The sequence below is a fragment of the Epinephelus fuscoguttatus genome, linkage group LG19, assembly GCF_011397635.1.
Source record: "Epinephelus fuscoguttatus linkage group LG19, E.fuscoguttatus.final_Chr_v1".
NCBI lineage: Eukaryota > Metazoa > Chordata > Actinopteri > Perciformes > Serranidae > Epinephelus > Epinephelus fuscoguttatus.
This window is the reverse complement of record NC_064770.1, coordinates 35,927,868-35,943,593: the sequence shown is the minus strand read 5'-3', so window position 1 is coordinate 35,943,593 and position 15,726 is coordinate 35,927,868. Positions and strand designations below refer to the sequence as shown.

General features: G+C 44.2%; 1 protein-coding gene across 3 annotated transcripts in view; it reads right to left on the bottom strand.

The window, feature by feature from the left end:
* Positions 1-1,546: 1,546 nt before the first annotated feature.
* Positions 1,547-15,726, bottom strand: part of LOC125879051 (myosin-9-like) — a 110,472-nt gene continuing 96,292 nt past the window's right edge. For all 3 annotated transcript variants that reach the window (XM_049560649.1, XM_049560647.1, XM_049560648.1), the window contains 26 exons: positions 14,079-14,266; positions 12,258-12,379; positions 12,094-12,163; positions 11,846-12,006; positions 11,220-11,328; positions 10,918-11,049; positions 10,515-10,721; positions 10,272-10,409; positions 9,152-9,275; positions 8,847-9,018; positions 8,493-8,705; positions 8,245-8,389; positions 7,844-8,050; positions 7,575-7,679; positions 6,971-7,123; positions 6,610-6,858; positions 6,308-6,520; positions 6,004-6,216; positions 5,716-5,877; positions 5,478-5,606; positions 5,293-5,381; positions 5,079-5,202; positions 4,742-4,950; positions 4,374-4,482; positions 4,080-4,252; positions 1,547-2,623 (listed from right to left, as the gene is read on the bottom strand). In XM_049560649.1, the coding sequence (XP_049416606.1) occupies positions 2,512-2,623; positions 4,080-4,252; positions 4,374-4,482; positions 4,742-4,950; positions 5,079-5,202; positions 5,293-5,381; positions 5,478-5,606; positions 5,716-5,877; positions 6,004-6,216; positions 6,308-6,520; positions 6,610-6,858; positions 6,971-7,123; positions 7,575-7,679; positions 7,844-8,050; positions 8,245-8,389; positions 8,493-8,705; positions 8,847-9,018; positions 9,152-9,275; positions 10,272-10,409; positions 10,515-10,721; positions 10,918-11,049; positions 11,220-11,328; positions 11,846-12,006; positions 12,094-12,163; positions 12,258-12,379; positions 14,079-14,266 (4,028 nt within the window). In that variant the 3' untranslated portion in view covers positions 1,547-2,511. The remainder of the gene's footprint in view (positions 2,624-4,079; positions 4,253-4,373; positions 4,483-4,741; positions 4,951-5,078; positions 5,203-5,292; positions 5,382-5,477; positions 5,607-5,715; positions 5,878-6,003; positions 6,217-6,307; positions 6,521-6,609; positions 6,859-6,970; positions 7,124-7,574; positions 7,680-7,843; positions 8,051-8,244; positions 8,390-8,492; positions 8,706-8,846; positions 9,019-9,151; positions 9,276-10,271; positions 10,410-10,514; positions 10,722-10,917; positions 11,050-11,219; positions 11,329-11,845; positions 12,007-12,093; positions 12,164-12,257; positions 12,380-14,078; positions 14,267-15,726) is intronic.

The window sequence follows — 15,726 nt, the reverse complement described above, 5'->3', positions numbered from 1 at the left end:
ACAGTATTTTCTGATTTATAAAGTGATATGAGAAAAAAACTTGACTCTTTAACATATCAACCAAAGGAAACAAAAATTTCAAACCTGACTTAAACTAATGTTCAGATATCTGTTCTGGAAATGTAAATCAGCTCATATTTAATTAGATAATGCTTAATTTGGCTGGTCTCGAAACCGGGGGCATGCTGAGTGACATCTACCGTAGGTGATACACTGACTATGGATAAATATGTCACATAACCTCGCCACAAAAAATCCAAACTATCCTTTTAATTAAGGTTTTGAACGCAGGACTTTAACTTGTAGTGGAGTATTTCCAGAGTGTGGTATTGGTACGTTTACTAAGTAAAGGATCCAAAAACTACTTCCACCACTACTAAAAAACATAAACATCTAGTGCTGCTGCCGTATGAGATTTTCATGGTATAACTGTCTCAGAAAAATATCATGGCTTCACTGTATTATTATTACTATCAGCCTGACCGTTTTATTTTGATGATTTAAACTTGAAGCTTTTTTCCTGTGTGTAAAAAACCTCCCTTTTGACAATAACTAAAATAAAGTTGATATTTTCTGACCAGTTGCTTTTTTTCTTTTCAGTATCGTAGATGAGCAGATGTAAATGCTACGTTAAACATTGACGTTCATACCACAGTACACCTTGAAACCAGTATACTGCCGCAACCCTATAAACCAGTGGTTTCCAACTGGTGTGTCTGAGTCCAAAGTGGGTCGTGGGTCCACCTTGAATGGACCACAGGTGACTCCTAAACATGTCAGGGTTGTAAAAACACTTTATTGCGAAGCAGTTAATTCCAGGCAGAAGCTTTTATTCTGAAGTGCTGTTTCCTGTTGCAGAGTGAGTGAATAACAGACAGCTACTGAACAGAGACAGCAAACTAGCTTGACGATATAGCCAAACACAAGTATGACACTCACTGTATTAAACACCTGAGACCAAACCTGGACCATGTGGGAGCCACTGATGTAAAACATCAGTATGAGAGGATAATGAAAACACAGGAAGTCGACACGTAGCAGTTTAGAAAGCCTCTTTAATTGCAATAATACCATTTCACAACATGATTTCCATTCCAGAGGTGCAGACGAACATTACAAAAGAACCGAGGAGATGCGGCTTTTCTTCTTTTTTTTGGATTTCATTTGTTTTTTTATTTATTTTAAGTGCGATCTTTTTTAATTATGAGCTGTTTTTCTTAACAACACATTCCTCTCACTTCCCAGCAGTGTGAGCCTGAAAGCAGCCCCTGAGCACAGCCTGCGAGGGGTTAACATGATCCTGACAGAGAGAGCTGTTCATCTGATACTCAACACCTGGCCACATGTCGCGTCTATGTGAAGCCCTGTCAGCGTGGCGTACACAGGTTACAGTGATGAAGAGCGCCACTACCTCCTGAGTCTACCTGCCGTGCACCGACCTCCACAAGCTGTGCTCTGAGAATACAGTGTGTGCTGTGAGTAATAGACTACCCCACCACCCCCGTTCAAACTTTACCTTGAACAGAAACAAAAACACTGATAGTGATAAATGTAAAAAAAAAAAAAAAAAAAAAAAAAAAAATCAATGCATATCCAGAAGAACAAAGCCAACAAACCCCGCCCAGGAGAATTCAGCTGCATTTTAAGGCCTTAGTGTGTGTTGGCAGTCTTACTAAATGAGCATGTGCCCGGTCTTTCCAAAAGCTCCTCCGTCAATGTTTCACACAGATGCAGTGGTTCATAACGTCAAGGCCAAAGTGTTTGTTTTTTATCTCAGTGCAAAATTAAATTTCAGCACAGTCACAATCAGATGCCTTCAGTATGCGTCAATGAGTCTCCAATCAGGAAATCTGCCTCTAATTACCACGAGAAATGTGTGTGTGTTACATAGCTAAGCCCAAAAGCGTAGTCACGAGTACTAACTGCAGCTAAGTTGATAGAATACATTTCCGCATATAAACCTTCATTATAAACTGAAGCGAGAGCGCGAGCATAATAAACACGAAGCACTTCCATTCTTAACCATTATAAAAACTTCTGCATAAAATACAATTCTATAGACTGAGATTTTAACTTTGGTCCCCTTCCAGTAATCTGTCTTCATTTGTGTCAACTTCTCTCTTTGTTTTCTCTTCTTCAATTAGAAAAATAGATCCTAAATCAGGACTTTCACAATTGGAATGTTTCCTTACAAAAATATTTTTTTTCCCAGAGAATGAAAAATGAAGCAAACGAAAAATTTGGCCCAAAAAATAACGACGTGTGTGTTTGTGTTTGTGTGTGTTTGTCAGCATGGTGATTGTCCAACTTAACTGGCTTCTATGTGTGTGTGTGTGAGAGAGTGTGTTGAGAATGCATAGATTGTCAGTGTTACAGAGATCAGAGCGTCACAGGACTGAAGGTGTTTGTGTTCCTCTCTGCTCAGTAGGTACAGTAATGTGTGCTCGTATGTGAATTTGGATCGGTCTATGTGTGATGCGGTTCTAAGGTGTCGAGCGGCACTGTGGCTCTTCACTCAGGCTTGGGCTCCGGGGTCTCGGGGGTCTTGGGCTCCCCGTCCTCATCACTTTCGATGCCACCGCGGGGAACAGTGCGGCGCACAGTGAAGGGGAGGTCGCCACGCCTGAAACAGAAAACTGGAGTTAGTGTCTCATAGTTGTACGACTCAGCAAACCAGGCTAGATCCAGGTACAGTTTACATCCATGTTGGTGAAAACATGGACGCTGATGTTGAGTTGCGGCCAGAAAAGTGTTTTTTCAGAACATTATGATGTCACAGTGGAGTTGACCTTTGACCTTTTCACCTCATCATTGTATCCTATTTGACATTTTTGTAACATTTTGTCATATTTAAAGCACCAATTCTTGAGTTATGGCAAAAACATGTTTTGTGAGGTCACAGTGACCTTGACCTTCAACCATCAAATTCTGATCATTTCATTCGTGAATCCAAGTAGACCAGCCTTCTTGAGATATTGCATTCAAGGGAATGAGAGGGTTGCAAGGTCACAGTGATCTTGACCTTTGACCACTAAAATCTAATTAGAATTTGAAAAAACTCCCTCAGGGTGCTCTTGAAATATCATTTTCACAAGAATGAGACGGATGTAAGGTCACAGTGATCTTGACCTTTGACCACCAATTTGTAATCAGTTCATCACTGAGTCCAAGTGTAAGTTTGTGCGAACTTTGAAGAAATTCCCTCAAGATGCTCCTAAAAGTTTATTGTCAAGACAAAGTGAACATTTCTGTCAAATTTGAAGAAATGGTGTTGTTGAGATATCACATTCATCAGATTGAGCTGGATGCAAGGTCACAGTGACCTTGACCTTCCACAGTCACATTCTTATTAGTTTTTTGTTGAGCTGAGTTAAGTTGACGATTTTACCAAATTTGTGTAAATTTTCTAAAGGCCTTCTTGAGATACTGCATACATGGGAAAAGGATGGATACAACGTCACAGCGAACTTTGACCGCTAAAATCTAATTAGTTTATCGTTGAGTTTCAGTGGATGTTTGTGCTAAATTTGTAGAAATTCCCCTGAGGCGCTCTTCAAATATTGCATTCACAAGAATGAGATGGATGCAAGGTCATAGTGACCTTTGAATACCAAATTCTAATCAGTTTATTGTCGAGACAAAGTAGACATTTGTGTCAAATTTGAGGAAATTCCCTCAAGGTGTTCTTGAGATATTGCTTTCATGAGATTGATTTGGATGCAAGGTCATAGTCACCTTGACCTTAAACCATCAAATTCTAATCAGTTCATTCTTAAGTCCAAGTTGACGTTTTTACCAAATTTGAAGAAATTGCCCTGAGGTGCTCTTAAAATATCGCATTCACATGAATGAGACAGATGCAAGGTCACAGTGACCTTGACCTTTGACTATCAAATTGTAATCAGTTTATTGCTGAGTCAAAGTGGACATTTGTGCCAAATCTGAAGAAATTCCCTAAAGGTCTTCTTGAGATGTCGCATTCATGATAGAGTTGGATGCAAGGTCACAGTGACCTTTGACCACCAAAATCTAGGGTCTCTCTGTGAAAGCTACTGGGACTCCACCATCCCTTTTCCCACCTGAGCTTGTTCTTGAGGCTGGTGACTTCACGGTTCATGGCGTCTGCCGACTCTGTGGCGTCCTCCAGCTCCCTCTGCAGTTTCCTTCGGTTGGCGTTGGCTCTCTGAGCCTCCTCCTCAGCCTCCTCCAGCTGACGCTTCAGCTGCTTCATACGAGAGTTCAACTTGTCGGACTGCGATTTGACAAAAACAAAGTTTGATTAGACAAAAAGGTTCTGATGTGTGTTCACACAGATGTAGCCGACCACGACAGGACAGTTATCGGCTTGACATCAGTGACGGAGAACCTCTGACCTGGTCCTTGTACTGCTCTGTGTTGCGTCTCTCGTCGTCAACCTGCAGGATGACTTCCTTCAGTTTCTTCTCCGTGCGTCTCACAAGCTTGGTGGCAGCCTGCCTCTCCCTGAGACAGATTAAAAACACAGTGTCTCAGACTGTAGGCTGACCTGCTGACTGAGGAAGTGTTAAGCATTTCCTCATCAGCGGTGACACACATGGAAGTCTGCGGCTCGTTTATCGTCCACAGAACGAGGCTGCACGCCGTCATTTTCAGAAAAATTAAACAGGCTGCAGTGAGAGTCTCTCTCCATGGGATATTTTAAAAATGTGTCCCTTCAACAGTATATATTATGCAACATAAATGCCATGGCGGAGGCTCTCACCTGGTCTCCATGTCCAGCTGTTCCTCCAGCTGAGCGATCTTTGCTTCCAGGGCAGCCATGTTGGCCTTGTACTTGGACTTGACAGTTCCCTCCAGCTCCTGCAGCTTCAGTTTCAGCTCCTTGTTCTGACGCTCCAGTTGGCTCCGGGCGCCCTCCACACGCTGACAGGTGCTGCGCTCTGCGGTCAGCTCCACATTCATCTGGTCATTCTGGAACAAACAGTTTGACGAGGAAGCTTCAATACAGATCATCGATAAGGTGAGTCAACATTTATTAACTTATAATCCAACCGTTTTCATCGACACTATAATGAGCTGCTGTATCTGTGTCCACAGACCTGCAGCATTGCTTTCTTCAGCCTGTCATTGGTCAGCTCAGTGTTGCACTGCTCCTCCTCCAGCTCCTCCTCCAGCTGAGCAATACGAGCCTCCAGCCGTCTCTTCTCCTCTGCAACCTGAGCACTGAGGACACAGAATACAAATGTGGTCATCAACAGGTGATAACACAACTGACAGCTCTGCCATTTCACTGGAGTTCGACAGGTGTCTTACTTCTTGGCGGCCTGGTTGTTGATCTCATCCTGCAGCTCGTCTCTCTCCTGCTGGGCCTGTCTCTTCACCCGCTCTGCAGCTGCCAGCTCCTGAACACGCATGAATGAGAACAGAGCGATCAGTGTGAAACAGAAACAGGGGGATAGAACAGGAAGTTAACGTAGAGATGAGGTGTGCGTGCCGACCTCCTGCATCTGGATCATGTCAGCCTCCATGCCCTTCAGCTTCTTCTCCGTCTCCTTGCTCTGAGCCAGGATCTCCTCTCTGGACATGCGAGTATCTTCCAGCTCCCGGATGAGATCCTTCATCTGGGCCTGCGGAGTCACAGCAGTCAGTCAAACTGGGAACAAGCTGCACTGTGACATTTAAACACATTACAGATTTTTCTCTGTTGGATTGAAGACATTTCAACGAGTGACTCACCTGGAGTTTCTTCAGCTGCTTCAGGGCCTCGTCGCGGTTCTTGTTGGCCATGTCGATGCCGGCCTCCAGCTCCTTCAGGTCCAGCTCCAGCTTCTTGCGTGCGGCCACGGCTCCAGAGCGCTGCTTCCTCTCATCCTCCAGCTCCATCTCCATCTCCCGCACCTGAAGGACGCACATTTGATTTCAGCCACAACCACAAGACTGCACCTGCATGCTTACACCCTGAGCAGTGTTAATACAGAACTATAATCAAACCACTGAAATGATCTGGTTCAGTCCCGTCTGTACCTGTTTGATCAGTGACCTCTTCTTCTCCTCGCCCATCTCATCACGTCCTGCCAGGTCTCTCTCATACTGGGCCTTCATTGCCTGCATGTTAACCTCTAGGCGCAGCTTGGCGTCCTCTGTGGCCTGCAGCTCGTCCTCCAGCTCCTCCAGCTGAGTCTTCATCTCCTCCAGCTGCTGCTCCATCGCACGTTTGCCCTTCTCCAGCTCGTGGACCTGCAGGACGGGGAAAAGGGTTTGTGATGATGGCACAAACAAACCACACAGACACAAGTGCACCTTAGAAAAACATGTCCTCCAGACTTACGTTCTTGCCAACATCGTCCTTTGAGGAAACCAGGTCTTCCATCTCTGCACGCAGCAGTTTGTTGTTGCGGTCCAGTTCGTCCTTCACGTCCATCAGAGACTCCAGCTCACGGGTCAGATTTAGAGCCCGTGTCTCCTTCTCACGGGCCTCGGCTTCAGCTCGGTCACGCTCCTCTGCATAGCGGGCAGAGATGTTCTTCTCCTCTGCCAGCATCTAGACAAAGACAGGTCGACAGTGTCAAATCTTCATTCTAACAAGTCTGTAAAGATTTAAGAAGTGTTTTAATCGTCTCTCTGTCTCACCTGGTCAAACTTCTTCTGCTTCTTCTCCAGGTTGGACACAATCTGTCGCAGGTGGTCCTGGTCGACCAGCATATCATCCAACTCCTGCTGGAGACGTGTCTTGGTTTTGTCCAGCTTCTCATAGGCAGCGCACTTCTCCTCCAGGCGCTGGCTTGATGCCTCCAGGTCCCTCTGAAGCCTCTTCTTGCCCTCCTCAGCACTCTCCAGACAACCTGCATCCTGCTCCACCTTCTTCTTCATTTCTGCAAGCTATGAGGACAGAGATGGCGTCACTCAAACATTCAGTGCTTCATAACACATCCCAGGTAGTTCAGATGATGTGTCAATAGTCTGAGGGACACGTTCATGTGTTTCTTCTTACCTGTGCCTGAACGGTTTGCAGCTGCCTCTCAACATTCCTCTTGGCTTCTTCTTCTTCCTCCAGCTGTTCTCGCAGGCTGTTCTGTTCATCCTCCAACTGCCGCAGACGTGTGCCCTGTGACAGTTTCTGGCGCGTCTCTTCTTGGAGCAGTTCCTGTAGTAAACACGGACAGGTAAAGGTGAATTATATGCAGCAATCTGATAACTTAATATTATCTAAAGGTTTTTCTAATCGATCATCTGACACAGCCTGGGTTGCTCCAACAAGGATCTGAGATTATTTATGATTAGAGCTTTGTCAAGCTAGGTTTAAAATTTGTAAATCCAGATTCACTGTTGATTTGATCAAGGTGTGTGTGAATACTGGGGCAGAAAAGTGGAGCACATTTTAATTTAATTCTATACTGTTTAATATTAAGCTCATTGATAAAACATTAATAAGGCGTAGGCTTTGATACGTATTCACTTCCTCCTACTCCTTTTCCATCATGAAATACTTGTGTCTTTTTACTGAATTTGTCTGCTGGCATTTCTGGTTTTGTTTTCTCACGTACATTTTTAATTTTTATTTATTTTGCACGTTTCAAAATAAACTCTGAATCTACCTGAACATCTTGCAGCTGGGACTCCACAGCTGAGCAGTCTTTTGTAGCCTTGATGGACTTTCCCTCCACATCACACAGCACAGCGCTAACATTTTCCAGCTCAGCCTGTGGACCAAAGACAACAAATTAACCACCGAACAGAAACAACACATCATCGACTCAGTGTTCAGTTTGTATGGACACAGAAAAGTCTGTAAATGTAATCACACACACTCAACACACAGGTGATTTGCAGCAAACCCAGACAGTGATTGTTTAAAGAGACGTACCTGTGTTTTATTCAGTTTCTCGGCCAGCTCCGTCCTCTGGCGTTCACTCTCTGAATGTTTGAGCTGCAGCTCCTGGACCTGGGCCTCAGCCTTCTTCCTGCGATGCTCGGACTCTCCTTTGCCCTGCATCAGTGTCTGCAGCTCAATGGCGAGCTCGTTCCTCTCCGACTCCAGAGCCTGCTTGGCCTTCTCCATGGACACTTTGTTCTGCAAGGAAGGCAGATTTTCAGTCAATCATTTTCATTATTTTAATAATAAAACAGCGTTTCCCACAGAAACACATTCTATGTGTGGCAGCAGCTGACAGTGACACAACCTCTGGCCGAGCATTAATGGTTTCTGCAGTCAAAAAACAATATGCATTGAGGAGAAATAGCAGCAGGTGAATACACGGCTCTTACCCTCTTAGCCTGCTCCAGCTGCTCATTGAGCTCATCGAAGGCCTGGCCGTGTTTCTGTCTCATCTCAGCCAGCTGCTGTTCATGGACTTTGGCGTCCTCATCCAGAGTCTTCTTTAGTTGTGCCACCTCTGTCTCACGCTTGGTCCTGAGAATGGAGAGCAGAGGTTAATCTCTTATGTCACGATGTACAATAGACTCAAACCTCAGTGCGTCACACTGCATCACTTGAACTGTTTTAGTATCTCTACCTGAGCTCCTGCTGGGCGGCGGTGGAGTCCAGAGTGTCCTCTAGCTCAGTCTTGAGGGCCTCCAGCTCTTCTCCCAGGTCCCTGCGGTGTTTCTCTGCCTTGGTGCGGGCCTGCCTCTCCAGCTCCAAATCCTCCTGCAGCTCAGAGAGCTGAGCCTCCATCTCACGGATCTTTTTCTGGGCCAGGTTCTTCTGCGCTGCCTCTTCCTCGATCCTTGAGGGAGGAACAGGTCAGCAAATATGAGTAAATGGAGCAGGAGGGTGGGGAGTCTTTCATTTGATTACAAGAACCTGTAATACTACTGCTGACAGATGAACTGAAGGGTAACAATGGAAAATAATGTCCCATACAGACCTGGCCAGAGCTGCCTGGAGCTCTTCCTCCTTCTTGGCTAGTTGGGCACGGAGCTCAGCAATCTGGGCCTGCAGCTCAGCAATTTGGTCTTGTATCTCGTTGAAGTCACCATCCAGCTTGCGCCGGTTCTTTTCCAGCTCCTGGCGCTGCTTCTCCTCCCTGCGCAGGCGGTCTGACAGGAAAAAAAACAAACACAAGATTAAAGGGAGAAAAAAACAATGCTTAAAGTTGGAAACTTGTAATATCACCTTGTCCTGTTTAGGACCAGTTTAGGTAAGTGACTGCCCAACATGTTCTCTTCATACCTTCCAGGTCTGTGATCATGGCCTCGTGCTTGGTCTTGAGTTTCTGCAGGCTCTTGGACTTCTCCTCCTCCTCGGCCAGGTTGGTGGTGAACTCAGAGATCCTCTCCTCCAGCAGCTTCTTCTCCTGTGTTCACAAACAGGGTAAATGATCAGAGATGGTGCACTTTAATGTTTTTTGTAAGGCCCATTAAACGGCTGTCACTGAGTGTGAGTCAGTGAGTTATGAAGTGACGCCATTGGTGGGAGTGAGTGATGATGTTTCCGTTAAGAGTGCTGCAGTAATGAGTCCTAAAACCCGGATTTAGTATTTTATGTCTCCCGATTCCATCGTGTTGAAGTCAAAGGGTTCTTTCACGTTTTGTTCTACAACATGAAACGTCAGTAAATACCCCAGTTGTTAATTTTGACGCTTTTGTCTTAAAAAACACAGATGCCAACAAGTGGCTAAATTAGACTACAGAACATCATCATGCTGACCACGGCTTGACCATGGCTTGACCACGTGGTGTAGTTCGTTAGCTTTTTACTTCTGGTGAGAGCATTTGCACTTCAAAAATCTCAACGATGGTCTTTGCAAATATTTTCTTGCTAAACAAAACGTCCCACAGAGCATACTTTCTGCAATAACCCAAAATGCACTGGAAAAATCATGTTGAGTTTTTGTCGAGGGAACTAGGGCGATAATAACTTCCGTGTTGGCCGACAAATCATCCCTGCAGCACCCTATTGGCCGTTGCGCTTTTGAAAGGAACAGGCCCTGACCATCTTGTATTACTCGCAGCGTGAGAGCACTCCTCGCTTTTACGCTGCTCTTCAGTACAAGCAGCTGCGTACACGGAGGAATTTACAGCTCAAAGCAACTCAATACGATATCTTCTCTGGCTGTTGTGTGATATATTTAGTTTCAACAGAATATGTTGCACATTCCCGGTCCGTTGTTAGTGCAGTTAGCTTTTCTACTACATCACGTGAATGTCTCCGTCACACTGAACCCTGTTCAAACTTTAAAACTCGGCCCGACACAGGTGAGGCTGTGTGTTTGTCAGTTTGCTTACACCGAAAAGAATGACAAGTACACACTACTCCAATCGACCAATCACAGTGTGCTTTTCATTCTAACCTTGTTTAGTTTGTTGTTCTGGTCGTCTAGAACCATGACATCATCCTCTATCTTCTTCATCTTGGCCTCCAAGGTGACCTTCTCCAGCTGGAGCTTCTGTCTGGCTGCCTCCTCCTCATCCAGCTGCTGCTCCAGGTCCTGTGTGCAGATAACGACAGAAGGGTTGGTTAAGTAAATCAAACACTATATATTCTATAAAGTGTTTATATGTTTGAATTAGTGGGTGTATAGATGTGAACTTACAGATATATTTTGCTGCATCTTCTTTTTCTCAGCAGTGAGATGAGAGGCTCGCTCTTCCTCCTCCTCCACGCGGGCCTCCAGGTCGTGGAGGATCTCCTCCAGCTCCTGCTTCCTGGCAGCCAGACGGGCTCTCATCTCCTCAGCCTCAGCACAGAGCTCTGTTTCTGCCTGAAGCTGCTCCTGCAGGGCAGTCCTCTCAGCGCACAGCTGCAAGCATGCAAAAAGATTACACAGTTAACTTAAATCCAGGGTAAACAGCACTTAGATTCAAACAAAGCATCCTCCATCATCCATCAGTGAATATGATGTGGAAGGGCAGGATGTTTTATATACATTTCACGCCAAATTTCCTGACCTGGAGAAGAAAATAACTTGACACAGACTGTGGTTTGTTTCAGTTTACCTGACGCTGTGATTCCTCCATCTCCCGGAGCTGCTGCTCAGCATACAGATGCTTCTCCTTCACCTTGTTCAGCTCTTCGTCCTTGGCCTGCATCTCCTCCTCCTGCCTGCTGACCTGCAGAAGTGGCTTCACCTGAGGACGACATGGAAGAAATAACGTGAGTTAAAAAACTGCATGTTGGTATTTCCTTTTATTAGGTACAAATTTTATGACTTTCAAGACCTTTCTAATACATAAGAAGGTAGTTTATCCATCTCTCATTATCTCTCAGCTTAGATGTTGCGAGTGAGTTTTATGCTCACCTTTGTGAAGAGTCTCCACCACTGCCAGTTCCTGAGTTTAAGGTAAGCGGCACAGTTCCTCTGGATCACCTTCATGGCAGTCAGCTGCTGCTGTCTCTTGGCAAAAGCTCTACAAGGCAGTAACAGATACACAGAGTTATATTAGGGTGCAGTTCAGTGCAACAAACTTAGACAAATCATCAGGTTGTCTACAGGTATCAGACACTTAAATTCACTTTTCACGATCATTTCAACCAAATTTAACAAAAATCTATGGACACATAATCTTTGTTTTTTAAAGTAACTCTTGTTTTATTTAGGAATATAGTTATTAGAGTGAGTTAGGTTGATCTACATTGTGCCAACAATCTTAAGAGCATGTTAAGATTTGTAACATCAGAAATGGGACCTTTGATGCAGAAGAGCTTGACTCATTTTGACAAAAAAAATGAATAAAATTATGACAAAAAAGCAGAGATTAAATGTTTTTGGCAAATTTAAGACTATTTGATGACGTTTAAGGCCTAAAATTTATAAATTTGAACTTAAAGGTCCAGTGAGTAGGATTTCAAGAGATATATTGGCAGAAGTGGAATATAATATAACAAGTATGTTTTCTTTAGTGCACAGGATGCGTCTCTTCATACTTGCGGGCCACGTAGCCTCGGCACCAGGCCTGGAAACTGATGATGATGTCAGTGATCTTCATGTCCCTCTCCTCCTCAAGGTGAGCCAGGACTCCTGCTCTGAAGAAAACTTTACTCTGGCCGATCCGGTACAGGTTGGGATCCAGCTCCAGGCTTTTGATCTGACATGAGAGGAGACGCAGTGATCAGTCACCCTGCAGACGGACATGTTCATGTGGAGCTTGCATAGAATATTGTAGAGCGCTTACCATGAGTACGCAGGCCTGCTTTCCATCCATGAAGCCCTTGGGGATGGCGTTGGGAGTGAGGATCTCGTACCTTAAAGAGAGGAGCAGATGGTAGGATTTTAATTTCTCTTACACACACCTGCTAGAGAACCAGACAAACTGTCACTGTGTTTTAACTCTGTTACCTCTGTCTGAACTCCTGGAAGACGATGCGGTTAGGGAAGCCCTGTCTGCAGATACGGATCCCCTCCAGCACACCATTACACCTCAGCTGGTCCAGAACCAGGTGGGGGTCCAGTTTACCAGCCTGGGGAAGGGGAACATTTGCTGATGAGTAGTGTGGCAAAGCAGAGACACCACTTTACGCACTTTTTGACCAAAAGGTTCCAGGAGGAGCTGAACTCAGGAACTAAACCAGGAGCTTCTTTGTCCTTTTAGCACCTTCCTGTTTGCACTACATCTAAAAACTCTTATAGATATAGCTGCATTTGAAACGGAATTTTAGCATAAGAGGAAACACAGAACAACTCTGTTCTGTTTTTACCATTGTGTGAATAAGTAATGAAAAATAGAAATGCACAGGTAGAAACAGAGACTCGGAAATGCCTCTCTAAGAAGTAGACGATTTGCTGAGTGTTTGATAAGCCGCATTCGACCCAAAGTTCCCAGGACTTTTAGTCCCAGAGACAACTTTTCAAGGAACTAAAAGGTTCCTTTGGCCCATTGTCAGTTGTGTTTCCACCACAGTCTAAAGACCCGTGAAGATTAGGGCAAATTCCTCTGCTGACAGGATGAAGGCTGATGGTGATCACAGGAATGAACACCATGTGTCGTACTGGGATGTGATTTAACGCTGCAAGTTGGAAGTAATGAATGAAACGCAGAGGAAGAAAATAAAACTAAGAACATCGGTCTCCACAGTAACTCATCTGTTGAGCGTTAAATGTCTGTTTTCTGGCGGTTATGTTCTAAAGCACAGACTATCAGAAAATACATTTTTATTTCTCTCATTCTCGGCTCTTAAAAAGTAAAAACAAACATTTTAAAATTTCTTTGTGATACAATAATTCATGCATGACAGAGCAAGAGTTCTTTCTTGTTTTATGAATGAAGCAGTGCACAAGTTAAAGCAGCAGCACTGTGTGTTTTTGACCAGTCATCTCTGCAAACCCCACCCCCAAAATTCCTGTACTTTCAGAAGGTACTATCCCCTAATTTGGAGACTTTTTTGAAAGTAAAAAGTGTCCCCAGAATTTAATTTAGACCCTGCTCTCTGCAGTCGAAACACAAGTGCCTCAAAAGGTTCCTAGTTCCTGAGGAAAATTCTTGCAGTCGAAAAGGGACTGTGGTTATTCATTTGTTTTAGAACGTAATCGCCACCAAACTCTCAGCAGGTGAGAACTGGCTCCAAACTGTCCGATCCATGAGAACAACATCTATGGTTGTACAGAAGTTGTAGTTTGACCCATCAGTGCACAGGATCAACAACAGGCAGCTCTTTTTATTTGTTTGTTTTTTAAAACATCTGGAACTATTGTGCAAGAAGTAAAGTTAGTCCCTGTTCCTTCAGCTGAAATGTAGGTTTTGTTCCTGAGTTTCTCTGAAGGTTTTTGGTCCCCAGGGTGGAAATTCATTAGCTTCTGTGAACATTTTTAAACGACAACTGAGAAATAATTGATTCAGCATTGCCTTCAACTGTCACTCTTGTTTTACTCTTATCTTTTCAATGTTTTACTCTTCTTAAACCTTCCTGTGTTTTTATTTCTTTCACATATCCCATTGTTTTTGTTTTAGCAAATCTGGTCTCACTATTTGTGTCCCCTTTTGTTTGTTACTCATGTGATTGCTTGTTTGTTTTTTTCACATAGTAGTTGCATTTGTTTTAATTTGCCGGTTTGTGTTTCTTCATTTTATTGTACAGCACTTTGAGCAACACCCACTGTATGAAAGGTGTTATATAAATAAAGTTTTAATGATAAAAACTGATGCCAGTTTTTCTCGGGTACCTTCTTCTCGTGGTTGGGGATGATGCAGCGAACAAAGTTGGGGTTTGTGTTCCTCAGAGTGGCCATGAGCTTGGACAGCTGTTCTTTGTACAGCTGGCCCACTGTGCGGAACATGCCCTTGCGGGTCTTAAAGGCGCCGGGCATATCGGACATGCCAGACACCTTATCCAGGCCCACGATGCGGTCCACTGAGAGAAGAAACAGAGGAGAGAAAAAGAGAGATAATATGTGAGAAGCCAGTGGATTTTAGTTTAATAATCTAAACATTTAACCAGGCAAACTCAAACAAAATGCATGTCAGGAAGAATGAACATGACCATCGTCTCTCCACTTCCTCTTGGTAAATCAAACACCAGGAGAGAGTAGAGGTGGTTCAAAATACCAGGACCAGTGAAAACACCACACAAACACCGAGTGAATGCTGAGGGAAACAGGAATCAGGAGGAGGATGACAGAGAGGAGTCACAGAAAGTCGGTGAAGCGTGGAGAGATTACACACCATCACGAACATCAGTGCAGTGAGTGGGAGGAGCTGGTCAGCTGTTAATGCTGCCAGTTCAGTCCTCAGAGTGGAAACTACGTGTGATGGTCCAGTTGAATGTGAATGTGTGTGTGTGTGTGTGTGTGTGTGTGTGTGTGTGTGTGTGTGTGTGTGAGGAAGGTGACAAACGTTGGTGGTTGCAGTGTATTCTTGTGGTGTTAAAACAAAACAACCAAACCAAACCCATGCAATATACCCATTGCTGCAGTACCCATGACCAACACCAGGAGTCCCCAAACAACACTATTACACAGAGGGAGAGAAGGAGAGTTCAATGACAGAGCAACAAGTGGTGAGATGACCAGCTCACACGGCTGGTTCAAGACACAGAAACAACTCACAACATCTTTTTGAAGGTTTAAACCCAAAACACAAACAAGTTTAAGAAACTCAGGAGAGATGGACGGATGACAGAGAGGATTCATGGTGGAAATAAGTACATTTAACCCATTTGTGCCTGCAACTGAAATTTCGACCTTTGGTGGAAGTGTTCTTTGTGCCTGCCCAAGCACGAATCTGGCAAAAATTTCAAAATCGGTGGAACCGTTAAGCTGAAAAGTGAGTTTTAAGAAGTGAGAATGGCTCCTCTAGTGAGTGTTTTCACCTGCTGTATGACTAATAATAGTTCTTTTACCTACTCTTATTTATATGGAATGTATACGCAGGCTCCCCTTGCATGTGTGCACCTAACATAATAAAAATTTCTATATTTCAATTGTTTATTTTAGGTAATTTTCTACAGTTTTAAGAAGAAAACAGTGGCACAGTGTGCCCAAATACTGAATATAGTGTGATACAGAAAAAGGCTGCATCTCAGAAACTATAAGGAGTACAGTCAAGTATTTGGTATCTATAATGGCTGCCACCTGAAAGTCATAGACTGGAATAGATTCTCCATGTCAAACAGTCTTTTTTTTTTTTATGTGAGTCGATATGCAGTGTATTTCTGGGGATGTTTCAGTCCCCAGACGTAGCTGCAGAGTCAGCGCTCCTCACTCCACGCTGCTCTCTGCTACAGGCAGCTGCAGACTCAGACCCAGGGTGAGTCTGATGCTGTGTTCACTCTTTGAAAGACACAGCAACAGGCTACATGTCGATTGAAATGAA